General features: G+C 45.3%; 1 protein-coding gene across 2 annotated transcripts in view; it reads left to right on the top strand.

Annotated features, from left to right (window-relative positions):
- Positions 1-26,754, top strand: part of CLPB (caseinolytic mitochondrial matrix peptidase chaperone subunit B) — a 138,167-nt gene that overhangs the window by 77,541 nt on the left and 33,872 nt on the right. For both annotated transcript variants that reach the window (XM_008707307.2, XM_008707308.2), the window contains one exon: positions 24,101-24,198. In XM_008707307.2, the coding sequence (XP_008705529.1) occupies positions 24,101-24,198 (98 nt within the window). The remainder of the gene's footprint in view (positions 1-24,100; positions 24,199-26,754) is intronic.

The raw sequence follows: 26,754 nt of genomic DNA, 5'->3' as shown, positions 1-26,754 counted from the left end.
CTGTCTCTATCTCTGTCTAATAAATAAATAAAATCTTTTAAAAAAAAATAGATAATACTAACCAGTGGTGTAAGAAGTCAAGGTAGTGGTTACCTTCAAGCAGCCAGGTAGCGACTGGGAGAGGGCACCAGGGGGCTTCTGGGATGCATTATTTATTCTATTTCTTTATCTAGGTGCTGGTCGTGCAACTGTATCCACCTTGATGAGAATTCTTTGAGCTATACCCTTATGTTTTTTTTGTACTTTTCTGTATATATGTTATACTTGAAAGAAAGGTTAAAGAAAATGGAAAAACGTGGATAAGAAGGAGAGTGGTTGGAGAAAGGGAAAATATTTCATTTAAAAGCTGTTGCAGTTGTCTAGGTGAGGCCTCAGCCAAGGCAGGTGCAGTGGGAAGGGAGAGAAGACTGATCCCAGAAAGAGTGAGGTGTAGGATCCATAGGATCAGACCGTGCAAGAGGAGTCGTCGTCAAGAAGAGGCCAGGTTCTGGGTTGGATGGCTGAGTAGGTGGCATGTACCTGGGCCGAGATAGGAAATACAGGACTGGAGGTACAGGGGAATGACCAGTGCTATTTTGAATATTTCCTCCTCCTCTCCCACTTTTAGATTCCACGGCCCGATGTTCTGATGGTTCCCTTGCTGCTGTCTCCCTTCTTTGCACTCAGCTGATGAAACACTAACCCTAGTTAAACCCAATTTCTTTTTACTTCATGTCTGTATCGGAAGAACTGAATATTGCTGGAGAAAAAGATCACACAACCATGCTAAGTGGACTCACTTCGCATTTACAACCGTAAATCTCAACTGCCATCCACCCCACTGTACTTGTGAGTAAACTCACCATCTTATTCTAGAGACTTTTTTATACTTCTTTTTCCTCAGACCTCCTCCAGCTCCCAAGCCAACGATCCCACCTCACACTTCCTACAGAAAATACATTGTAGTCAGAAGGGAGCTATCTCATCTTCCCACTGCTTCCACTGGCCTATCCCTATCTGTACTCGAATGCTGCCCTCCTTCCTCTGCAGTTCCTAAGACCAGCCCTGCATTTCGGCTCAGGCTCCTGTTTCCTCTCGCTTCTCGAGGACTTTGCCCCTCTAGTTATCCCTTATCTCTCCTGCATTATCTTTGTCCCCTCTGCTGGCTAATTCCAATCAGCATTAAAACATGCCCTAATATCACCCATCTTAAACAACAAAGCAAACTAAAAATTTCCTGGGGCCCCGTATCTCCCTGCAGCTGCCACCTCATTTCTCTCCACCCCTTCATGGTAAAAGTCCTGAAAAAGAATGATCCCTAGTCACTTAATCCACTCCCCCAGCTCCTGTTTTTCCCTCAGTCTCAGTGTCAACCTGGCCAAAATATGCATCTACTTTTCTCCCAAAATTGGCATCTGCCAGGTCTTCTGCATCTCAATATATGATACCCTCATCTGTATAGTTTTCAGGCCGCAAGTCCTGGCATCATGCTTGAATTGTCTTTTTCCCTGACATTTTCCTGTAGGTCCTTCGGTAAGTCCTATCAGTTGTACCTCTGAAGCGCATCTTGAACCCGTTCCTGCTTTCCCATTTCCATGGCTGCAGCTCTAGTCCCAGGTTGATGGTCAGCACGTCTTCTTGGATAGTCCCACCATTTCCACTTTTGTCTCCCCAGATCCATCCTCCAAATAGTAGCCCAGGGGATCTTTTTAAAACATAAGTCTTGGGGCGCCTGGGTGGCACAGCGGTTAAGTGTCTGCCTTCGGCTCAGGGCGTGATCCCGGTGTTCTGGGATCGAGCCCCACATCAGGCTCCTCCGCTATGAGCCTGCTTCTTCCTCTCCCACTCCCCCTGCTTGTGTTCCCTCTCTCGCTGGCTGTCTCTATCTCTGTCAAATAAATATATAAAATCTTTAAAAAAAAAAAAAAAAAAACGTAAGTCTTGTCATTGTTCTACTTAAAATCTTCCATTGGTATGCCACTGACACCAAAATGAAATCCATACTCCTTACCGGAGCCTATAAGGCCCCACAGAACCCAGACCCTGCCTGCCTATGTGACCTCATCTCTAGCCACTCTCCCCCCTCGTTCACTCTTCTCCACTTACACTGGCCTACTCTGTCCCTCAGGCACACCGAACTCCTTTCCTTGGCAGGGCCTCTGTACCTACCTCTCCCAGTGATTGGGATCATTTCCCCCTTGGGAATTTAGGTCTCAACTCAGACGTCACCACCTCAGAGAGGTCTTCCCTGAGCACACCAGTAAAATAGCTCCCCGGTCACTTTCTCTCATATTAGCCCATTTTACCTCCTTTTCTGCTATTTATCAGTCCCTAAAATGATCCTGTTTATTGGTTCATCATCTCTCTCTCTCTCCCCCACTAAAATGTAAGCCTTATGATCAGAGACCTTGTCTCTTTATTTTATTACTCTCTTCGTAGCTCCTAGGGGGAAAAAACCCCTCACAGCTGGCATATGATAGGTGATTAATAAATAGCTGTTGACCAATCAGGGAGCCTGTGGGACACTCTTGGAGAAGTGTGTGGCAGGCAGTTGGATAAATGGGTCTGAGGCTCAAGAGAGAAAAAACTCTCAAGTTGGGCATGAAAATTTCAGAGCTGTTGGTCTCTTGGTGGTGGAAGCTGGCTGCGTCTGTGTGTTGCCCATGGAAAGTTGTAGAGCTAAAGAGACCCGAGTATACAACTGAGAACCTACCTTTCAGGTGTGAGCATGAGAAGAGCCAGTGCAAGGGATACAAGGAAACCAAGAGGGAAAAGGGGAAGCACAAAGGAGTGGAGAATGGGTTGCTCTAAGGAAGCACATCTCAATCTGTGGAAGATCTGTTTCTTTTTGTTGTTGTTTTAATTTGCAATCTGTCATGAGCCAGTACTTTTATAAAAAACAATAAAAACAAATTACTGGAAAGATTATATTTTAAAAAGGCATACAAAATAGAGGCCCGCATTTGTCATTAGGTTCAACAGATATAAAATTATCCTAAGTTGCTTTAAAAGTTTCCAGACATTCTCAGTGTACTTACTTATCTCATCAAGGACTGGTATCAAGGCTCACACCTGAGGTATCACTATCACTGCTCTGATGGTACTCCTGGGCAAGAAGGGAAGACAGATGAGCAGAATATAGCCTCTGCCCTCAAGTAACTTGAATTCTAGTGGGATAGAATGTTTGGGACACACAGTCAGACTGTGTAGCAGAGAGATCAGAGCTCTGCCATTAGGACGCAGGCACCCAGCTTGCCACCATCTCACCCCTGTAGGACTTGTGGCATGTCTGGAGTCACTTTTTTTCATCTGTATCATGAAGAGATCATGTCAAATAATTGGACACTGAAGGTTTCCTCATATTGTTTGGATACAGAGCTAAAAACCCTCCAGCCCAAGAGTTGTCTGTGGAGGGATGGGGAGTGACTGCTAATGGGTACAATGTTTCTTTGGTGGACGGTAAAAATATTCTAAAATTAGATTATGATAATGGTTGTACAACTCTGTAAATATACTAAAAAAGCATTAAATATATATTTAAGTGGGTGAGTTTTATGGTATATACATTGTATCTCAGTAAAGCTGTTACAAGTGAAAGAAAGAAAATCCACCATGCCACTCAGAATCAGGAACGATTTGGGGCGCCCGGGTGGCTCAGTCGGTTAAGCATCTGCCTTCGGCTTAGGTCATGATCTCAGGGTCCTAGGATCGAGCCCCAAGTCAGGCTCCCTGCTCAGCGGGGAGTCTGCTTCTGCCTCTCCCTCTGCCCCTCTCCCTGCTCATGCTTGCTCTTTCTCTCTCTAATTAAAACAAAACAACAACAAAAAAAACCCCAGAAAACCTAGGAATGATTGGCTTGTGTTGGTGAATGGTTGCAGGCCAGAAAGCCTGGAGGAGCTCCTGTATTGTATATAAAAGTTTCCTTTTAGGGGCGCCTGGGTGGCGCAGTCGTTAAGCGTCTGCCTTCAGCTCAGGGCGTGATCCCAGCGTTCTGGGATCGAGCCCCACATCAGGCTCCTCCGCTGGGAGCCTGCTTCTTCCTCTCCCACTCCCCCTGCTTGTGTTCCCTCTCTCGCTGGCTCTCTCTCTCTGTCAAATAAATAAATAAAATCTTTAAAAAAAAATTTCCTTTTAAAGAATACTATTCAAAACTTATCTGTAAAACTTTCTCTTTTTGTTGTAAAACTGGTTTTTTGTTGATTTCCTTTTATTACTTTAACAACGTTTATGGTACCTCCCTATCCTTGTGAAGCTTAAACTCTGGCAGAATATAGACATTAGGCAAATAATTCCAAAATTATTAGCTAATTGTCACTGAGATAAGTATTATTAAGGAAGAATAGAGGGTCCTATGAGAGCGTGATGGGGACCTAATCTGGTCTGAAGCAAGAGAAGTCTTCCCTGAACAAATGTTTTGAGACCTGAAGTGTAAATGTCAGTTCATCACTTAACTTGAGAAAGTCCTATGGAGAGTGCTGGGTGCTAGTCATCCACAGGGAGCCAGCACCCCAGTCAGGGGCATTGTGGGGAATGGAGGGGTTCTGTGGTGGTATATTTGCAGTCCACATGGTAGGTCAAGGCTAACGGGGACCCTCAGTGACCCTGAGTCCTTACTCTGTCCTTGGCCTAGTCAGCCCCTCACCCAGTGCAGAATGAAGAACTGTCCTTGCTAACCCCCAGGGAAAGATATTTCTGTATCCCAGATCCTGTGGGTGTAGAAGAGTCACTGCATGGTTGAGTTACAGATGAGCGCCTGGCCACCAGAGCCCAAGCTCTCCAGAGCCGCCTGCCATCCAGGCACCCGCATTTCATCAAGGCTCTAATGGGCTCCAAGCAGTCCTCGGATGAGCCTGGCTGGTATCCGGCATGATCTCATCACCGCCAACAGTGGCAGCTGGAGGCCAAGTCTCCCCTGGGTGAAGGAGAGGTCAGCATCAGCTGGGCCAGGTCTGTTCTCTGTCCAGTGTGCTCCTCCACCTGCACTGGGCCTGGAAACAGAGCTGAGTAGAATTCAGATTTCCCAAGGCAAGGCCATCTGCCCTTTGCTGGCCCATTCTTGCTCCTTCATTGAATGTGCTCGTGGACAGAATGCACAAAGGGCAGCACTGCAGCTTTAAGAAGGGACGTCAACCTGAAGGTCAAGGCCTGCAGAATAGCAGCAAAGTTCCTATCCTAGAGTCAGACTAGGGGTTTGCCCAGGGCCAGGTTTCCCACCCCAAAAGGAGTTGTGCTTCTAGCCTTCATGCTGTCTCTTCCTCTATACAGAGGCCTGGCAGTGTTCCAGAAAGAGCACAGCAGAGATGCTCTCTATAGGTTTATTACCACAGACTCCTTCCTGGATATCGTTTTGGAAATGAATTCTTTTAAATGTGGCAGAAGAAGGAGCTTGCCACTTCAGGAATCCTTCAGGAACTCCCTTTGAAGTAATGAACCCTGTGTAGTTGGAAGTGCTAAGTGGCGATCAGGTGACCTGGCACTAACTCAGCCTTGCTGTGCAACCTTGAGGAGTCCCTCACCCTCACTGAGCCTCATTTTCCCCATCTGTAAAGCTAGATCATTGGATTGCAATCTCAAAGCTTCCTTCTGTTCTCATATTTTGTGATTCTAAGTGAATTAATTGCCCTCTGATTTATCTAATTGCAAATTTAAGTATTCATACTTAATTCAGCAACTATTAATTATTTTCCTGCAGCTGACCACCAGTATCCCTTTTCTAGGTTCCTCTGATATATGCTCTTAAAGTGTCCTGTATCATTTCTTTCTTACACATACCACAACATGTAGTCATATAGCTATTTGATCAATAGATCTCTCCTTTGTTACATAATGTGTTCTCTGAAGCTAGGGTCTGGATCTGCAGTGCTTATATTCCTAGCACCCTGCAATATCCTTAGCACATGATGGCTACTTGGTAAATATTTGTTGAATGAGTGTATTTATAATGGGCACTGGGTGTTAGAGGAAATAAAAAAGAAAAAGATAACAGGCCCTTCCTTCAGACTACATCCTATAGAGTGCTGGTTTGGTGCAAAGGCTTATACACAAAGCACACTGAGAACAGCGCAGGACAGTGCAGGACTTTGAAATAAACTTACACAAAGGGCAGAATAAACTCGGGTAGTGAATGAGGAGGGGAAGATCAGTGTTGTCATTGTAGAAGCTTTGTGGAGGAGGGGGACTGGAGGCAGTTCCCGAAGGACAGGTAGAGTTGAAACAAGCAGAAGGAAGGAGGAAAGCTTTTCAGGTGAGTCAGTGACAGAAATAAGGTTTGCCTGGGATAGGCTGGTGATGGGTAGTAAGGAGGGCACGTATTGCATGGTGCACTGGGTGTTATACACAACTAATGAATCATGGAACTTTACATCAAAAACCAGGGATGTACTGTATGGTGACTAACATAATAAAAAAATATTATTATAAAAAAAATAAAAATAAATAAAATAGCATCAAAAAGAAGGAAATAGCTAGGCATAAATTTAATTTATAAATGTATAACATATATACTGAAAATTATAAGATTGAAAGAAAATAACGATTTAAGTAATGGCAAAAAAAGAAAAAAGAAATAAGGTTTGCATGTTAGAGACCTGGGAGAACCTGGCCACTTGCTGGATTATGGGTAGGAAGTGTAGAGGGCCTTGGGGATGAGCCAGAGGACTTGTACTTTACTTTGAAATCAGTAGAGAACTCCTGAAGTGACTGTCGTTTATTTAGTGACTACAGTGATTTTTACTTTAAAGATTTTATTTATTTTTTTTTATTTATTTTAGGGAGGGCGAGCACACATTTTGGGGGGGGGGCAGAGGGAGAAAAAGGGAGAAGGAGAGGAGAGGCAGACTCCCCACTGAACACAGAACCTGACAGACTCGACTCTGCGTTCAATCTTAACACCCTTGAGATCATGATCTCAGCTGAAACCAAGAGTCAGACACTCAACCGACTGAGCCACCCAGGCACCCCAACAGTGATTTTTACTTTAAAAAATGTACAAGATAAAAATTTTAAGCAGTACCAGAGTATATATAGTGGAAAAGAAGTCTCCCTGCCACTTCCCTGGTCCTCTTCCTCAGAAGCAACCATTGTAACTTTTCTTATGTATCCTTCCTATTGCTGCTGTAAACAAATTAGCAAAAATTTAGTGGCTTAAAACAACTCAAGTCTATTATCTTAAAATTCTGGAGATGAGTCTAGAATGGGTCTCAATGGACTAAAAGCAAGGTTTCAGCAGTACATTGCTTTTTGGAGACACAGAGAGCGTCTGTTTTCTTGCCTTTTCCAGCTTCTAGAGGCTGCCCACATTCCTTGTCTCATCGTCCCCTAGTCTTCAAGCTGGCAGTGGTCAGTTAGCCTTTCTCCTTTTTCATTCTGACATTGAGTCTTCTGCCTCCCTCTCTAACTTTTAAGGACCCTTGTGATTACATTGGGCCCACCTGGATAACCCAGGGTACTCTTCCCTTCTCAGAGTCAGCTGATTAGCAACCTTAATTCCCCTTTGTCAAGTGATTTAGCAAGCACCATCACAGGTTCCAAGGATTAGAATGTGGACATCATTGGGGGGCCATTATTCTGCCTACCACACTCTCGGAGATATTTTATGTTTTATTTTTCTTCCTGTTTTTGAATAGTTAATACTTGTATACAGTACAGAATTTAAAAGAGTTTTCAGTATAAGATCTTACAATCCCACCCCATCATCAACCCAAGTATTGCCCTGTTTCTCCACTGTATCTTTATTACTTTTTTAAAAAAGATTTTATTTGTCAGAGACAGTGCGCGCCTGTAAGCACAAGCGGGGGGAGCGGCAGGCAGAGGGAGAAGCAGGCCCCCCACTGAGCAAGGAGCCCAGTGCAGGACTTGATCCCAGGACCCTAGGATCATGACTTGAGCTGAAGGCAGATGCTTAACCAACTGAGCTACCCGGGCGCCCCTCTTTATTACTTTTTCCCTTGAAATTAATAAGCAGTCTGTGGGGAGACAGTTTTAAGGCCATGCAGATACCCTGCTCCTCATCAGAATTTCCCTCTGGACTTAGCTTCCATTGATGAATCTTTCCTGAACCAATCTTTATACAATGGTTGCAACATGAATATTTTACGTCTTTCCCAACTGCAGCACTCATTCCACATTGACCACTCAGCACCTGGCATCCTGTGGTAAACAAGAGTCCTTTCTCCCCCATTTATCTGTCTGTTTTGAAAATGTGCTCATGGCAACTGTTGCTTTAATTGTTCTATAACTCATTACTGTCCTTAGTTATGTTGTGCTAAAATGCTAAAATTGTCTGAGATTTGGCCAGTGTGGCATATCCCAATTTTTTTTTTTTTTTAGCATTTCCATATTTCCTGGCATAACAAGATGTTTCAGTCTTATATTCACCTTTCTTCTGCCCTGGAATCAGCCATTTCTCTCAGAAGCCCTAAGACTTTTTAGTGAGCAATTGTATTAGAGACTGAAACCTGAGTACCAGGCTTGCTTATTACCCCTTCTGTTGACAGAACCAGGAAATATATACGGTTATATAAACTTGTGCATACACATGCATGTATATACACATATACACACATATGCATATGCATGTACATATTTTTGAAATCCTGAATACCACTACCTCCCATTCCAGTCCATCTCCACCGGGTTCTTCCTTGTCTTCACACATTTCTTGTTTGTATGCCCCTTCTTCTGTAGGGAGAATGCTGGCTCCAAACAGCACTGATACATTTGCTCATTTTCTTGTTCCCATACTACATCTAAGAAGGCTTCAGCCTTGCCTCATCCCTACGACTCCAGAAAACAGACCTACTAAACAGAGTTCAGCTCAGGATTTGTTTGCAGTTCTCATGCCTCCTCCATCCAAGGCTAAAAGTATATAGTCAGATATTAGGTTCATAAGTTACTTGGGTGGTATTTTTTTTTCCCTTTCAGTGTATGTATTATTCATTTGAAATATAGTTGGGTTAATTTTTCAATTCACTTTCAGTTTTAGGGTTTTTCTCCCCTACCTGTTTCTAATTTTGTTGTTTGAACTATATAGAAAGATAGAGAAGTAAACCTGTCTCCTGTATCCCTTTCTGCCTTTTTCTGCTCCCCTCAGTGAACCCTGACCCCATGTTTCTTTGTATAAGTAAATTATATGTATTTTAAAATTTACCCTTTTTTCCTACACAAAACGTAACACACGATATATGCTCTTCTGCAGTTTCCTTTTTTTAAAATAATCGTATTTTCTGGAAATCACTCGATATCAGTTCACAGTTCACATATTGTATATACACAATAGTATTCCCTTGTGTGTTTGTATTATATATCCTATGCTTGGACATTGAGGTTTCCAGTATTTTTTAGTTACATATAATGCTACAGTGAATAACCTCTTACATATATATTTGGGGTTGTTGGAAGGTGTGTCTTTACAGTAAATAAAGTCCTAGAAGTGGTATTGCTGGGTCAAAGGGTAAATACATATGTCCTTTAGTTGGATGTTGTGAATTTCTCCTCTACGGAAGTTGTATCATTTTGCATTCCCACTAGCAATGTACTATGAAAGTGTCTGTTTTTCTCACCTCTCCAACAGAGTGTATTGTGTTTTTAGATTTTTGCCAATCTGGTAGGTGAGAGATTGTATCTTAGCATAGTTTTAGTTTAACTCTCTTGTTATGAGTGAAGTTGAACACTATTTCATATGTTTAAGAGCCATTTTATTTTATTTTTTTTTAATATTTTATTTATTTATTCGACAGAGATAGAGACAGCCAGCGAGAGAGGGAACACAAGCAGGGGGAGTGGGAGAGGAAGAAGCAGGCTCATAGCGGAAGAGCCTGATGTGGGGCTCGATCCCGGATCGCCGGGATCACGCCCTGAGCCGAAGGCAGACGCCCAACCGCTATGCCACCCAGGCGCCCCCTAAGAGCCATTTTATATCTCCTTTTATGAGTTGTCTTTTCGTGTCTTTTGCCCATTTTTCTATAGGGCTTTTGGTCTTTTTCTTTCTCTTGATTTTTAAAATTTCTTTGTAAAGAATACAGCCCTTTATCTGTGATGTATATTGCAAATATTTTCTCCCACCTTGGACTGATATGTTTTTAACACTTCCCATATAATTCTGATATACAGCCAGGATCGCGAACCATGGGGATAGTGTGGTTCTGTGCCAGCTGGAACTGTTTCTTAAAGGAGAGTACATACAGTAGAGAAAGGATCATGAGCTGAGGATTCAGCCTTGGGTGTCACCTGTAACCTGGGACAGAAGAATGAACAGGAACCTGCATAGGAAATAAAGTCATGGGTGTTAGGTATCATGAAAATCAAGGTGGAAAAGAATCAAAAGGAGGCAGGATTGGTCAGCAACATTGATTACTGTAGCCGCGAGGAAGAAGAAAGAGTTGTTGAGTGTGGTAATGAGGTCCATACCTCTGCCTTCCAACACTGCTTCATCCCTGCTGGTTCAGGCTGAGAGAAGACTCTCCTGATCTCTATGATTTTGTCTAGCAGTATTTCCAGGGACTGGACTATAGGAGGCCTCTGCTAACAAATAGAAATTGAGGGAACGTAGCCCAACCGCATCATAACTGGAGCATGATTATTCAGTAGGTAAATATTTATTAAGCTCCTACTGCATGCCAGCTACTATTCTAGCCACAGACTGTCACAACAAAGACCTCATTTTAAATGTGTGATTCTCTCTCACCACTTTCTGAAAAGTTTCTTTGTCCAAGTCCATCTGTCTGGTTTGTCATGCAGCTTCAATGCGGCAAACTTGGTGAAGTCCTTAGAATTAATTAGAGAAAAGTCCTCTTGAGGGAAATGGAATCATTAGCACCAGCTAGAAGCTCTGAGTCAAAAATGGTCCTCTTGGTGTAGCCTGCAAGTCTATTCCCTGCCCTCTCCTTTCTCCTAGTCTCCCCACTGCCCTTCCACTTTTATTTTTGGCGACTGTTGCCTGGTGACTGGGGTTGGCCATAAAGGAAGGAACATAAACTGAGAGAGTCCTTGTTAGCGGTGGCTTCTGGTTTTTAAAAAAAGCCACAATTTTATGAGGGAGATGAGTAATTCCTTCAGCCTTGATGGGGGGTTGAAAAGCAGACATCAGCAGATGAATGGTTCCTGCACCCAGGACTGGAGCCTGTAGCATTTAATATCAAAGATACCCACCTCCACACTTCTGATTCTCTCCCTACTGAGAAGAGCAATTAGCAAAAATATTTCATTGGTTTCTGTTTTTGCAAGTGTTCTCAAAGCTGCCTGTAAAGAAGGCCTCCTGCCTTTCTGAAGATCAGAGTGAAAGTCTCTATATTTGAGTATGCAGTTGGCCCTTGAACAACACAGTGGTTAGGGGTGCTGTGCAAGCGAAAATCTGCATGTAACTTATGACTCCCCCAAAACTCAATTACTAATAGCCTACTGTTGATCAGAAAAGTTTGACCAATAACATAAATGGTTAACACACATTTTGTATGTTATAGGTATTATATACTGGATTCTTGCAATAATGTGAGCTAGAGCAAAGATGTTATTTAAAACATCATAAGGAAGAGAGAATTCACTTATAGTACTGTATCTATCAAAATAAACCCACGTGTAAGTGACCTGCACAGTTCAAACCTGTGTTGTTCAAGGGTCAGCTGTACTTCATTTCAGCAAGCCTGGCTCAGCCACCACTTCAGTGTACTGGTTGCTCGCATCCAAGCAGAAGGCTGTACTTAGCTTTGAGGATAAACATGTAAGTGGCAGCATAAGCCATCTCTTGATAAGCCCTCTTCTCTGCTGTGGACATTAGGCTGGGATTGGTCAACAGAAGCTTAAACATCTGGTCAGGTCAGTCCTTTGGGGTGGTTGATGTTTTATAGACAAGCCATCAAGATTGATTGGCCTCATAACTGAATTAGCCAGATGTGTGAGCATTGTGTGCCCTCTCCTCAGCCTCCCTTCAATGTTGTTAGACAGAAGCAGACATGCGATTAGCATGTTTGAAGATGATGTGTTTTTAGTGCATGAACAAAAGCTGCTGCCTTCTGCAGAGACTGTGGCTCTGCCCCAGACGTCAGCAGTATAATTATATGACTGCTAAATTCAGCCCAGACCCCAGGCTTGGCTGCCTTGGTCTCAGCTGTCATTTGTGGGAGGGGGTGGGGGGAATGCAGAAGCCCGGGGACCCAGGCTCTTATTATGTGCACTTTGAACTCTGCTTTATCCAGAGTCATTCCCTCCCATGACAGTTGCTCCCAGCTGCTTTCTGGGCACAGAGCCTGCTACCACCTCTGAGGGTAGTCTGTGCTGGATTGTGGGGAGAGAGGGAAGTGGGGCTGGCCTCCTGAGAGCCCACAACTTCCAGGAAACTTGCCCAAAATGAAAATGAGCTGAGGATCCCCGTACTTCCAGTGCCTATGTCGCATGCTATTCAGAAACATCATCTCTCATCTAGAAAACCCCTACCTTAGGTTGCATTGAGCAGAAGTCCTTGGCGGGAGTTTTTACTTTTGCCCTTTTTTCCCACCTAACTCTGTATATGAATTATGTTTGAACACTTATTTCCATGCTGTTGTGCCTCCTCTTTTTTAACCAGACTGGCCCACATATTTGTCTTACAACAAGCCAGGCATTTTCATGTCTCCAATAGCTCTGCTGATGCTTAATATTCTGTAGACGTCTCATATTCAGTGTATCCAAACCCAGCCCTCCACAGACTCTTCCATATTCCCTGTTTGGTGGCTGGCATCATCAACTACTGGTCACCAAACAAGAAAGTATTGTAAGTAAGTCTGATGACTTCACTCTCACTTTCCATCAAGCCTGTCTTAGAATTTTCTCTCAAGTCCATCCTCTCTCCTCTGTCCTCACTACCCTAGTTCAGACTTCATCAGTCTCACGTGGCCAATTCTAACAGTCTTCTTGTTGGTCTCCTTACCTCAAGGTTCCCCTTCAAACCAGCCTCTACCCTGCAAACCCTGGCACTCCTCTGTTTTAAAACCTTCAGCAATTCCCAACGCTTGTAAGCCCAGATGTTTAACCCACATGCAAGTCTTCCTACAGTGCCCCATGAATCTTCTGCCACCCTATCTCCAAGAGGAGCTAGGGATGATGGTTTGCTTCAGGATGGGGACCAGAGCTTGGTAGGCATACCAGGGGATCCCTGGAGCCAGGTGGGTCTGGGGAGACAGGAACTTTTGCTACCACAGGCCCACTCAAGGGCTACCTCCCTAGTATTAGAGTCTTTCCTGCCTCCAGACCTTTGCTCATCCACTTTTCTCTGCCTGGGATGCCCTTTCCCTGCTTCTCTACCTATCAGACTCCTACTTAGTCTTCAAGAGCCTCATTTATCTCTCTTCTGTGTAACTTTCCCTGGCTTACCCACATAAAGTATATCACTTCTCACACTGTTCCCCCACAGCAAGTTTAGGAGGCTATTTTATTGTTTCCGAGATTACAATTGAAGCTTCCAAAAACAGAGCTTCAACATGTATCTCCTCCTCATACACCCTCTACCCCCTTCTCCATTGATTCTGCTCCCAGCAGCCCTGGTCAGATGTCTAGGCTGTGTAAGGCCACCCCAGTCTCCTTTCTGTCTGCTAAAGAGATGGGGTGGCTGGCTCCCTGTTCAATACGCCATCTCTGCAATAGACCGTTGGTGAGATGCATCGTAGGAAGGAATGCCTAATAATGGTAATTGTAGTGAAAGGAACAATAGTTATCATTTATTGAGTCCTTACTGTGTATTAAGCTCTATACTAAGGCTTTTATCTCTTTCAATAATTAAAATAACTCTGTGAATTTGATACTCATTACCTGCATATTCCGTATGTATAAACGAAGGCACTGTTAAGTAACTTGGCCGAGTTCTACCACTCATGAGTAGGTAGCACAGCCATTGTGGCATATCTCTGCTTACGAGCTCCTGAGCAGAATTACCAGTCTCTGTCCCCAGAGCCTCTACAGGGTCTGGCATAAAATAGGTGCTCTGGAATGTTGGTTTGTTGATTGAATGAACGAATGAATGAATGAATCCGTGTCCTTCCCATTGAACTTGCTTTCAGGCTTAAGGGGGTCTGGCTGAGCATCTGTAGCTTATGCCAAGGAGTATGGATTTTGTCTCCTCTCCTAATACCCAGCTGTACACAGACATGTTCCCTCCCACTCAGTAACAAACTGCCTGGAACTCTTTCCTGGCTCATATTTACAAGAGAATGTGATAAATTCTGTATTGATCCCTCCTGTTCCACTGTAAATTTTGCAAAAGATGATTAAATAGAGCAATAGAGTCTGCAGGCATTGTGGCTCAATATGTTGTGGAGTGGCGTATCGACCTCCTCCATCCAAAGGCAGCCAGCGCCTATCCCTGCTGCCCCAGACCAATAATTAAAACCCTGTGAGACTGGGATTTAAAATCCAATCATATCCCTGAATCAAGCCTTCTAGCCTCCCCATGTGACGAGTGCAGTAAGGTAACGGCAGGAGCATGTTTATGTCTGTGCGGAAGCAGTCCCCACAGGGTGGGTAAGAAATGGAGAGCTGGGCAGCCCTGCTGGCTAAATCACTTCACCCTGACATCACAGCCACTTGTAAGACAATCTGGAGGTACATAAACAAGTCCTAGCCAAAGACCAAATCTCAGACTCTAAGAGCAAAATATCATGCACAAAAATTCGCGAATTGTGTTTCAGTGTACACTTCTGTTCCCACAGCCAGTTTAAGCAAGGCATTTGGCTTGATTAAGCTATGGCCTTTAGTCATCAAATATGTATTTGAATTTCTGCGGGATCTCTTTGGTTTAATCTAAGCTGAAGCCAGCCTTCCCTGTGCTGAGACCTGTAATCGAGGCACAAGATACTCTTGAAATAAACTTACCCATCTTCTCCTAGCAGGACTGGGCGCTCTTTAAGAGCTGGGACAGTGTCGTCTTATTCACCTTTGTATTCCTGGCGCCTAGCTTGATGCCAGACACATAAAAGGTTCTCAGAAAGTATCTCTGAATGAAGAAACACAAATGAACAATTAGTCTTCGGGAAAAACCTCCATAAGCTGACGTGGAGGTGGTAGGTCTACCAAATGGTTGTCCACTCAGTGCTTGAACACTTTCAGTGCTGGGGACTCATTTGTTCCTCAGGCTGCTCAGAATCTGTCTTTGGATGATGGTTAGAAATTTCTTATATTCAACCAGAATCTGCTTCCAAGGGTCTTAACTTTACTCTGGGGCTTATGTGGAATCTAATCCCTGTTCCACTGCTGGCCCTTCTAATACCTGAAGATGCAGGCACGTTCTTCTGAGCTATCTTTTCTCCAGCCTGAACCTCCAGTTTCTTTTCTTTTTTTTTTTTTTTAAGATTTTATTTATTTATTTGGCAGAGAGAGAGAGACAGCCAGCGAGAGAGGGAACACAAGCAGGGAGAGTGGGAGAGGAAGAAGCAGGCTCCCAGCGGAGCAGGGAGCCTGACGCGGGGCTTGATCCCAGGACTCCGGGATCACGCGCTGAGCCTAAGACAGACGCTTAATGACTGAGCCACCCAGTCGCCCCTGAACCTCTAGTTTCTTAACCCATTATTCTCATGTGGCTTCCCAACCCTTTCCTATTTTTTTTTAAAGTTTATTTTTTTAGTAATCTCTACACCCAACATAAGACTTGAACTCACAACCCAGAGATCAAGAGTCAGATGATCTTCCGGTTGAGCCAGCCAGGCACCCAACCCTTTCCTATCTTGATCACACTTCCCAGAACCATCTCTACTTTGTCTCTCTCCTAAAACCCATGACTTCCAATTTATCTCCATTACTTTTCATCTCATTTGTTTCAGCTCTTAATGTCAGCCTTCTACCAGGTGTATCTGGCTCTTCCCACCCCAATCTGACACCTACAGATTTGATGAACAGACCGTCCTATGATATTTTTGTCAAGGATAAACATACTAAACAGAACCAACCCTATTTGCTGCCACTCAAAACTTCCTTCCAGGTCACCTGTGATCTATTAGTCACTCCATTCCCCTTGGGTCTGGTTAGTCCACCAGTCACTGCTAACCTTCCAGACTGTACTGGCACCCAGCCCACAATTCTCCATCATGTCCTCAGGTTGTCCTGAGATAGCCCATCAAATGTCTGATGAAGTCCACATTTGCCCTGACTGCACCTGATTGAGCAAACAGATAATCCTGATGAAGAAAGGAAATGAGGTTAGTCTGGCATGACTTGGTTTCCGTGACCCCATTCTCATTGCCTGACGATCATCATCATTTCCTTTTCTAGGCATTCACAGGGCATCCTTTTAGTAATACATCTGATTCTGAAGATGAGACATATGTGTGTGAAAAGTATATGATCAGTTAAGTGCTCTAGGGGTTCAAAGGAGGAAGTGGTCCACGTAGGTGGAGTGGTCTTGGAAAGTTTCCAGGCAGGGGAAACGGAGCTGGGCTTTGCAGAATAGAGGGTCTGAGTAGTGGGCAAAGGGGAGTTTGTCACCACTGATGAGAATAGTAACAGCTCTGTGTGGTCCAGTCCTGCCAGTCACTTGGAGCTAAAAGCTTGGGGGTGGGGCCCAAGACTGTGGGCAGGTGGAAAGAGCCCTGGACTGGAAGGCCTGGGTCTAGCCCTCACTCTCCCACTCACAGTCTCCATGACCATCCTGGGCTCCAAGCTTCCCTCCCCCAGGCTTCTCCAGTCTTTTTTTCCTTAGTGCTCAGTGTAACACCTCTGTTCTTCTCCAGCTGGTGCTGTGGTTTCCCATCTCCCCAGCTACACAGTGTATATCTCCGTTCTAGTGGGGGTAGAGGAGTCATCATCCTCATTCCCTTGTCTGCCTTCACCACACTGCATCGTCACTGTTTCTGTCCCTATCTGTCTCCCATCAGTCTGGGTTCTGCCCAAAAGCAAGAACGGGTCTGATGCTGCCGTGTACCCAGCACTTGGCCCAGCATCAGTACTCAGTGGGTTTTGATGGAATGTCTGGATCCAGTCATGAGCCAGTAGCTCTCTGTTCCATGGCCTTTAGATATCCCCCTCTCTGAAGGCAAGGGATCCCGACTGTGTCCATTGGGGAGTTAGGACTTGTAGATGACCTTCTAGGATGTCAGTTAATGTGGGTCACTATTCACCTGGTCCCCAGATGGGGAAGCCCTGAATGAGAGGAAAAGGAACCCCATTTTGTACCCTGTCTACAAAGCTGTCTATCTCAAACCTACCTCTGGAAAGCCTCCTCTCTCTTGGTTTTAGAGCATCTCAGCACACTGGAAGGGAAGAAGAGAGATGATTTTTTTCCTGTTTTTGAGTCATCAGGTCTTTGGAAGGTAGCACGATGTGGTGGAAAACCAGATCTGGCTTCTTTTAAAAACAGCAACAAAAAAACTGATTATGTAAAATTGCAAACACATACAAAAGAAGGAATAGTGTAATAAATCTGTGCTTTAAATTCCAGCTCTACTGTTTGTCTGCTGGGTGACCATGGGCAAGTGATTTCAGCTCTCTGAGCCTGTTTTCTCTGAGTCTTTGTATGATGAATAATTCAGACACTATGTACAAAGGCCTTATACCCAGCAAATGTTAGCTTATCCCTTTTCATCTTGCTCTTCTGCCAGACTCCGTTAAAGTGTCTGGAAAATGGGAAAAATAATACCTCTTCTGCTTTCTTCAAATTGTTAAGAATGAAATACATGGGAGAAGTCAGCACAGGGTGTGGCACGTAGTGACTGCTGGTAGAGGTGGTGGGTCACAGGGAGGTGGGTCTAGAGGCGCACAGGTACGCGCGTGTATGTATCTTGAGAATGCTCACTGGTGCGATTTATGGAAACAGCTCAGGACAAGACGTCAGGCACTGGGGCTCTTCTTGGTTCCACTCAGCCTCTCAAAGCATTCTGGACAGGTGTGTTCTGTCTCTGACCTGAGGAGCTACATGCATACTAGCTGGGAGGACTAAACAGGGATGGGCCCCCAGGAGAGGGAGGGTGTTGGGAAGACAACAGGAGCCCATGGACATATGGAGAGCATTAAGAGTTGGAGGTTAGTAGAGGCTTCCCAGAGGGAGGGACCTTGAAGAAGGAGTAGTCAGGGAGATAAGGAGTGGGGTTCCAGGCATGAAGAATGGCCCAAACAACAGTGTGGAGACAGGGAAGGCATGTGGTTTCTCTGACATGGTCATTCTGTCTTTCTAGGAATGCTTCCTTGGTGGGGAACTCAAAACCAGAATGAGTAGATCGCTCCACGCTGACAGACATCTCTGATTATAGGAAAATTTTCCCTATATTCAACCAAAAACTTCTAATTGGCGGTAAACAGATTGTTGAAATAGTGAAAATCAGGATGAAGGTAGTAAAGGAGCTAGCAGTAAAAATGGAAGGAAGAGTGAATATAAACATTATTACAAAGAATATGTATGGTCTTTTTTTTCCTCCAATCATTTTCAAGCTTTTTATTTTACTCAGTCCAAACAAAACCCCAGAGGTAGGCAAGGCAGCAATCATTACCACCAGAGAAGTGAAGAAAGTGTTCTGGATCACACAGCCAGGGAGTGGTAACCCCCACCCCTGCAAGCTCCCCCACCCAATGCTCTTTTATAGGGCTGGGATCTAGCTACATGTAGGGGAAGGGGTGAGTCACAGAAACTCAGTGGTGGTAGACCTGGATCACTAGAAGGCCCATATAGCTGATAGAACTGCAGGGGGCAGTGGGGAGTGTGTGAGCGTGTCGATATTATTGATAATACAGCCTAACACATTTGTACAGGGCAGTTACTGTTGTGTTTTTTAAAAGCCTTCTTATACTAGCATTATCTTCTTTGATATTCACAGAGGTAGGCAGAGGGCCAGACGGGGAGTGACAAGGGTGGAGGGAGTAAGAAGTCTCCTCCCCCACCCTAATTTCAGCCCTCTCCCAAGGAAGGGCAACTGGGCCAGTCTGTCCCACCACTTCCTCCCCACTTCCCGCCCACAGAGCCTAGAGGGTGTTGGGACCTGACCTGACCTAATTTTCCAGAGAGATGTCTTGGGACCAGAAAAGAGACTAGGCACTTTGGCCTACAGGACATGATCCCACACTTGCTGTCAGAGGGCTCTTCCGAGGCCAGAAGAGCAGTCATGTTTTGTGTAGCCTCAGAAGATTGTCCCTGGAAAGAAATCCCTTCATTTGGTAAATCTTAGTGAAACCTGTTCTGTGCCAGGCCCTGTCCTGGGTAGCAGGGATATAGCAGTGGGTCAGACATGATCCCTGACTTCGAAGAGCTCTCAGTCTTGGATGCAGACAGACTGTTTCCACGCAGCATGATCAGTAAGGTAGAAGCAGAAGGTCCTGTGGGAGCTCAAAGGATGATACCAAACTTGGGATGGAAGGGAAACCAGGAAAGTTCCTTGGAGAAGCCTGAGCCAGGTCTTTAAAGATGAGCAAGTGTTTGCTGGAAGACCAAGGTGGGAGTGGGGTTGGAGGGAGAGGTTGGAGCTCATATGAAACTGAGTTCTGTCCTCAGTTTAGTGGGGGGAACCCCTTGGAGAACCATGAGCTCGGGGTAGGTTCTGGGCACATTCAGGAGAGCCAGGATGAGACTACCTGTTTCCGATGTAGTAGAGGGGAGTCTCTTCTTAGGGAATTGGGAGAGCTCACCATTAAGATGTTTTTTCCACTCAGAAAATCTATGGTTGTGTCAACCCAAAGGCAGGCACTATGCCAGAGAAGAGCAGGGGGTTCCTGGGTCCCAGTGGGCCAGCCTTCTGTCCTACCAACACCATTTCCACTGCTTTACATGATGAGACCCAAGCCAGCTACTGGTGCCAGCCAGGACCAGCCATTACCACCACCCCCCCACACCTTACTTTCCTGACCCAAGCCCTATTGACAGATCCCCCAGAATCTGAAGGAATTCAAGACAAATGGTTAAGAGGATGGAGTTAATAAAATTTGAAAAATTGAGGCCTGTCACTCCACTAAACTTTTTTCAATACCACTGACAGAAACATATTTCCCCAATGAGTGACCTTCCACAGCTGTAGCGGGCAGGCACAGCCGCAGCAGTGCTGCCAGGAAGCCAGTCTGCTATTTATCAAATATTATAAGCTGGGACACACTAATCTGGAGCAGGGAGAGGAGAGGAGGGGTCCTGCACTATACTGCCTGGGGTGCTCCAGGTGTTGGCCCCAGCCCCAGACAGCCAGTGGGAGGTGACGGATGGCCTGCGATTAGCACTCCCCACCTCCATTCGGCCCTCTCACTTGCTCCCAGAGGCCTGACCCTCTAGACCAGCTGCTCGGCCCGGAGGGGGCCCTGGGTGGGAGACATGGGGAGGTCAGGCCAGGGCACGGGCCATCCTGATGCCCCCGGAGAGGGCAGGCGGGTGAGACCCAGTGTGGTTATTTATTGGAGTATAATGGTTTGTGGCTATCGGTCGTGGAGGTGAAATCGATCAGTTGTAGAAGTCAGGTTCTATCAATTATTACAGCAATTAGTCAAGTCAGAGCATCAGAGCAAGGGTGTGGGGGGTGGGGGACTAATATTAGATGGCCATTTTCCATGGTGCCCCCACCTCAGCCTTTCTAAAGTGGTGGCAGAAGCGCTGCCCTGAGGCTCCAGAACCTTGGGGAAGCCGGCTGGCTTCCCCCCTCAGGAGTGGCTGGGGTGGGGACTGACCGAGAGCCTCCTGAGCTAGAGATAGGCCCAACACTGCTTTAAAAGGTGTCCCTGTGCTGACTGGCCCAGGTGCAGAGATGTCCTACCTGTCCCCATCCCATCCTTTATGAGAAGTGACACGACTCCTACTAGAAATTACTCAGTGGCCAATGTTTATGGCACACATTTTTCATTCTGTAAGCAAATATAGATCACTGACAGCACTTGTTTGACGCAGCTAATCTCACCCTCTGTTCTTTCTCCCACTGTCTCCCTCTCTCACTTTCCCTTCCTCTCCTCCCTCCCCTTCTCATCTGTTTCTCTTCCTCTCTTCACTCCTCTTGTCTTTCCCTTCTATAGGTCTCTCCTTATAGATCCCCCTTTTACTCCAGCCCATATCTAGCGACTTGAGTTCCCCTTGAGGCTGCCTAAGAAAGGAGGCCTTTCCACTGCTGAATTGTAGCTCCCTTTCAGCGCTAGCCATGATCCAGGAACTTGAGGGGAGGGGAGGATGCCATCTGCCACTGGCCCTCAGCCTTGTGGAGCCCCTCAGTGTTAAGCACCAGAGAGACCAGGGGTAGGCTGGTAAGGCCAGACCAGGTGAACAAGCTCCTTAGTACTCCATTCCTTCCTGGGCCCCCACAGTACTGTCTGTCCCTCCTTCAGCACACTGACACATTCAGCCCGAGTTGTAATTATGTGGTCATCTCTCATCCTCATTAGCCTCTGGAAAGCTGGAATTGGGCCTTGATGGGAACTCTAGGTAGCGCCTAATCTTAAAGACAGGAAGGGGAGTCTGCCGAAGATATAGTCACAGAGGTGTGAGGAAAACCTGAAAAAATGGTTTTATAGAACTGAAAGGAGAGTGGCCAAGTGCCACAGAGTGATCAAGAAATACAAAATAGAAGACTATTCCTTGGCTTTGCCAGTCCCCCATCATCCTGCGTACAGAGCCCTGCAGATACAAAGCACCCAGTCACTGCCAACAGAATTGAAAGAATGAGGCTCCAACAGAGCCCCTAAGGACTTGCCTACTAGTTAGGAAGAGCATAGACAGCTTTCTTACCAGGGAGGTGGCACTTTACCCTGTAAGCGGTGAAAAGCCAGGGAAGGATATTTCAGTATCGGTGTGTCACGCCCCGTGGGAGTGTAGAGAATTGGAGTTGAGGAAACCTGGTGATGGGTTTGACTCCTGGTCTAAGCACATAATTAGCTTTGTGACCTTGGGCTAGTTGGTTCACTTTCCTGGGCCCCAGTTTTCATGTCTGTAGCATGGGGGTCTTGATTCCTGCCTCTCAACAGTGGTTGCAAGGATTAAGTGATACTGTGTACATGAAGTTCAGAGCGCAGTGTCCGGCACATAGTCAGTGCTCAGTAAATACCAGCAGCCCTAATTATCACCGCTCCTAGATGTATAGCCAAGAGACGTGAAAATACTTCTGTGCAAAGACTCGTACACATACGTTCGTAGCAGCATCGTTCACAATAGCCAAGGGGAGAAACAACCCAAATGTCCATCAGCTGATGAATGGCGAAACAAAATGTGGCCTGTCCACAGAATGGAGCTTTATTCATCCATGAAAAGGAGTGCTGCATTCCTGCTTTCATGTTGCAGCATGAATGACACCTACTACGACATCAGTGAACCTTGAGAACATGCTAAGTGAAAGAAGCCAGACAGAAAAGGCCATATATTGCATGTTTCCATTTATATGAAATGTCAAATATAGGCAAATCTATAGGAACAGAAAGTAGACTAATGATTGCTGGGTTTAGGGGGAATGGGGGATATCTGATAATGGTTGTGAGGTTTCTTTTCGAGATTATGAAAATGATCTGGAATCAGTGGTGATGGTTGTACAACCCTGTAAGTATATTTAAAACCACTGAATTATATACTTTAAAAGGTTGAATTTTATGGTATGTGAATTATATCTCAATAAAAAAGAATATAAATATTTTATTTCACATTTCTATTAGAAAATAGGATCATGTATAAAAGTATTAATTTTTCTCATTGATAATAAGTGTCCTTGGCCTGGATCATACTTCTTGCTCTCTGCCCCACGCCCTCCTCCTCCCATACCTGTTCCTCTGCAGCCCAGGCAGACAGCCACCTGTAAATGCTTAATAAATGCTTACAGTTGTTGATAAATATATAGACCTTTAAGAAACAGAGAGCTTCAGTAGGAATAATTTTATATCCTGGAACAAATGTTTCCACAGGCTAGGATTGAGAAATGCTGAGTTTTACAGTCCGTCAGCAAACAGTAGCTAGACACCCACCTTGAGCCAGGCTCCATGGTGATGTGCACTTGCCTGTGTATTCAGTGTTCCCAGCCAGCCCACCGTATCCTTATGGCAGGGACTGAGTCTTAACCCTTCTTTACTTCTAGACAATACTTCCTTAGCAAAAAAGAAGATCAAGTTATTTTAGTACGTAGTCCTTGAGCATCTGCTCTGTTCAAGGCACAACTTTCCTATGTTTCGGTCTCCCTGCTTTGAATGAGGTGCTTAGGGGCCAGGCCAGATCTGATTCTTCTGTGTCGCAAGCCCCACACATTCAGGGTTCGCCAAATGGAATGGAATGGACAGTTTTTGAAGAGGAGAGTGAGATGTTCAGACCTGGGCTTTGGGAAGGAAATTCTAACAACGTAGAGGTCAGGGGAGCCTTTCCTCCACATCTGCCAAGACATTGCACCAAGTAGACACTTTATACAGGCTCGTCAGCTGCCAGAACTTAGAAAGAAGGTAGATGCCTTCTGGTAAGCCCCTTCTTTTGATCATACTTCAAGCTCTTTGTCCTCAAATCACGGGAACTAATGATTGGAAGAAATGCCTGCCCACACGAACACACTCACCAACAGTTAGCATTGGTAAGGGCATCAAACCTTGGGGCTACCACAGCCAGGTTCCTGGTGATGCCTACTCCCTTCCAGAGGACTCCGATAACTCTGGGATGCAGGAAATACCAAGGTAAAAGAGCATTAAAGGAGAGAGAGAGGAGCAGAGAGCAGGAAAAAAGGAGGCCGTTTTGCCTTTTTTTGGATATTCTGTGCTTTAGAAAGGAACCCTTTTATATTATTTTCTTAATATTCATCTGTATACGCAAATGATCTTGATCATATGGGCATTTTAATGACCGTTGCATTGGTGGTGATATATTAATCTGTGTGTTTGGTGTATTTGTGAGCATGTTCAGCTGTGTGTATTTGTGTGTGTGTGTGTGTGTGTGTATTTGTGTACAACACACTTATGTGTATATAATACATCTTTGTGTATGTAGTAGTATGGGTAGTATGTTTCTCCGCATGTGTGCATATATGCATAGGAACCCCAGTACCCTGACCTCTGTGTCAGAGAGAACCAAGGACTGTCCTCTCAGAGTACCTTGACATGTTTTTCACACCATTCTACAGTCTCTTAGGGTTTTGTTGCTCCCTATTTCCATGGGAATTCCTTACTCTGAAATTAAGGCCCAGGTCACCTCTGAGGGATGGCTGAGGCCCCACTTATCACTCACAGAACCTTTGACTACTTCTCTTCCTGCCAGGAGCCAACCCCCTGCAGAGGAATGAAATGGGACACACACCCTTGGATTATGCCCGAGAAGGGGAGGTGATGAAGCTTCTGAGGACGTCTGAGGCAAAGGTAAGTCTCAGAGAAAGGAGAAGGCCTGTGGGCACTCCATGCTGCATTTAATCTTCACTCATTAAATTATGTCTGGCTCCATACCAAAGCCACTTCTCCTTAGGTGATTATTGTCTGTTTAAATACAAATCCAGCCCCCAATCTCATTAAGACTAGGAAGCTACCCCTGTCATGACCAGGCAGAGGCCTGAGCCGCTTCTGACTTCTGAGGACTAATCTTCAATTTTAGTTTTTGAGGTAGTGGACCTTCTAGCTCCTTTTCATAGGACCAGAGATAGTTAGACAAAATCTTTAGCCCAAGTACTATATTACCCCAGGCCTCACATATTCTATAACCTCAGCAGGCAATCCTTTCCCATCATCACTCCTTCCAGAATCATTCCCTGACCACTCCCCTCAAAATATACTCCAGAGAGTCTGGTACAGTCTAAGCCAAAAAAATCCCCATCATAATTTGATCTTCTCAACCAAACTTTTGAACTCACTAAATGCAGGCTGCCTTCTGCTCTTCCCAGCCACCAAGCTATCACTCAGAAACTACTGGACAGAATCCAAGAACTAGAATCACAAATCTCAGAGCTGCCAGGGACCTCAGAAATCATCAAGTCCAGTGGTGAGAAATCTTACCAAAGCCTAAACAAATAAGTCAGAGGAAAATAAAGCTGTTGTGGTTGAAGGAGAGGTGGGCCAGAGCCACACCCACCTGACCTAGCCCTTCTCTGCCAGGCAGCCGCTCTGGAGGTTCTTTCGTGGGGCACACATTTTAAATCTCTGAAGCCTTAATCGGTGGACTCGTTTTACTGCTGGGAAAGCTGGGGCCCAGGGATGTGACATGGCTTGCCTTTGGTCCCAGAGTGCATTAGTGTCAAAACGGAAACTAACAGACTTGAATACAAGGTCATGTAGTAGGTTCAATGGTAGAACTAGAACTGAAAGACTTAGTTTCTTGTTTGTTTGTTTGTTTGTTTTCTTTTTATGGTGAAAAAATTTAGATTTAGCCAGGTGACTCAGTTTAAATGATCCCAATTTTGTTGGTAACATCCAAAGCATCATAGTCAGGAGCCAGTCGAACATATGCCTTCTTCTTTCTATCGGGCCTGATCAGGGTGTTCACCTTGGCCACATCAGTGTCCTAGAGCTTCTTCACAGCCTGTTTGATCTGGTGTTTGGTGGCCTTGACATCCACAATGAACGCAAGTGTGGTGTTGTCTTCTATTTTCTTCATGGCTGACTCGGTAGTCGGGAAACTTGATGATGGCACAATGGTCAAGTTTGTTTCTCCTGGGGGCACCCTTTGGAGGATATTTGGGCTGCCTTCAGAGACGCAGTGTCTTGGGCCGTGGGAACGTAGGTGACATGCGGATCTTCTTTTCTTTGTGACTGTGGATGCCTTTCAGCACTGCTTTCTTGGCCTTAAAAGCCTTGGCTTTGGCTTTGGCTTTGGCTTTGGGAGGGGCAGGGGCTTCCTTCTTCGCTTCAGCACCATCTTCGTGAAAAAGCAGAAGACTTGGTTTCTGATTCTCATTCTTGTGCTCTTTCCATCATCATGGAGTCTCTTTTGGCGCATTGGCTAAAGTGCCTTGAGATGATTCAGTGTGACAGGTCCCATGTAGTGGCAAATATTCTCTGTGTCTTGAGTAAGAGCACTTAAGTCACCGGACTGAGACAAGACATGGGTTGTGATCCCAACTCCACCACTCACTGACTGGGTGATGTGGGGCTAGCATTTCCCTTCACTGAAGCTCAGTTTACCTCTGTGAAATGAAGACATTGCACAAAATGGTTTCTAAGGTTCCGGAACATTCAGTATACAATTACCTATGTATCGGTCAGAATAAACCAGATTATGTTGTAACAACCCAGAATTTCAGTGGTATAAAATAGTAAAGATTTATTTTTGGCTTCATGCAGCCTGTCCATGATGGGTCAGCAGTGGGGCCTCTGTTCCTCATAGGCCCTCAGAGACCAGACTGGCATTACAGCCACCCTCTGGGATGTTGCAGGTTGCTGGCCAGAGGGAAAAGAATACTCTGGAGGGTCTTGCATCTATAATTAAATGCTCAGTCTAGAAGTAGACCCTTTACTTCCACTCACGACTCACTGGACAGAACTAATGCCTTGTTCCCACCCAATCATAAGAGGCCAAGAAGAGTAATCCTACCATGTGCCCAGAAGGGGGAGAACTGGAAATATCTAGCAACCAGCATTAACCATACAGTTTGTCTTCCTGGAATCTTTAATAACTGTCTTGCAGTAGTTTCCTCCAGAGAAGGGGTGAAAGGGTGGGAAGGGCTTTCACAGCACATCCTGAGGAGTGCTTGGGACCAGCAAGAGTGAAAATTCCTAGAGAGCAAGCACTTCCTTCCTCTCTGTTCACATTTTCCACCCCTAGGAACAGCCCTAGAGGTCAGGTCAGTTTCCTCAGGTGTCTTGGGAAATCCCTAAACATGTTTCAGATGACCTCAGGGACTGCACGCCTGTCATCCGTCTCAGGCGCGATAGCTGTCCCATGAGAGCACACCCGGGACCTGGCCAGGAGAGCCCATGGTGTGTTAG

This window comes from Ursus maritimus, unplaced genomic scaffold (genome assembly GCF_017311325.1).
Source record: "Ursus maritimus isolate PB19 unplaced genomic scaffold, ASM1731132v1 scaffold_16, whole genome shotgun sequence".
Classification (NCBI taxonomy): domain Eukaryota; kingdom Metazoa; phylum Chordata; class Mammalia; order Carnivora; family Ursidae; genus Ursus; species Ursus maritimus.
Note: the sequence above shows the minus strand (reverse complement) of the source record. Positions and strands in the feature narration are given on the sequence as shown.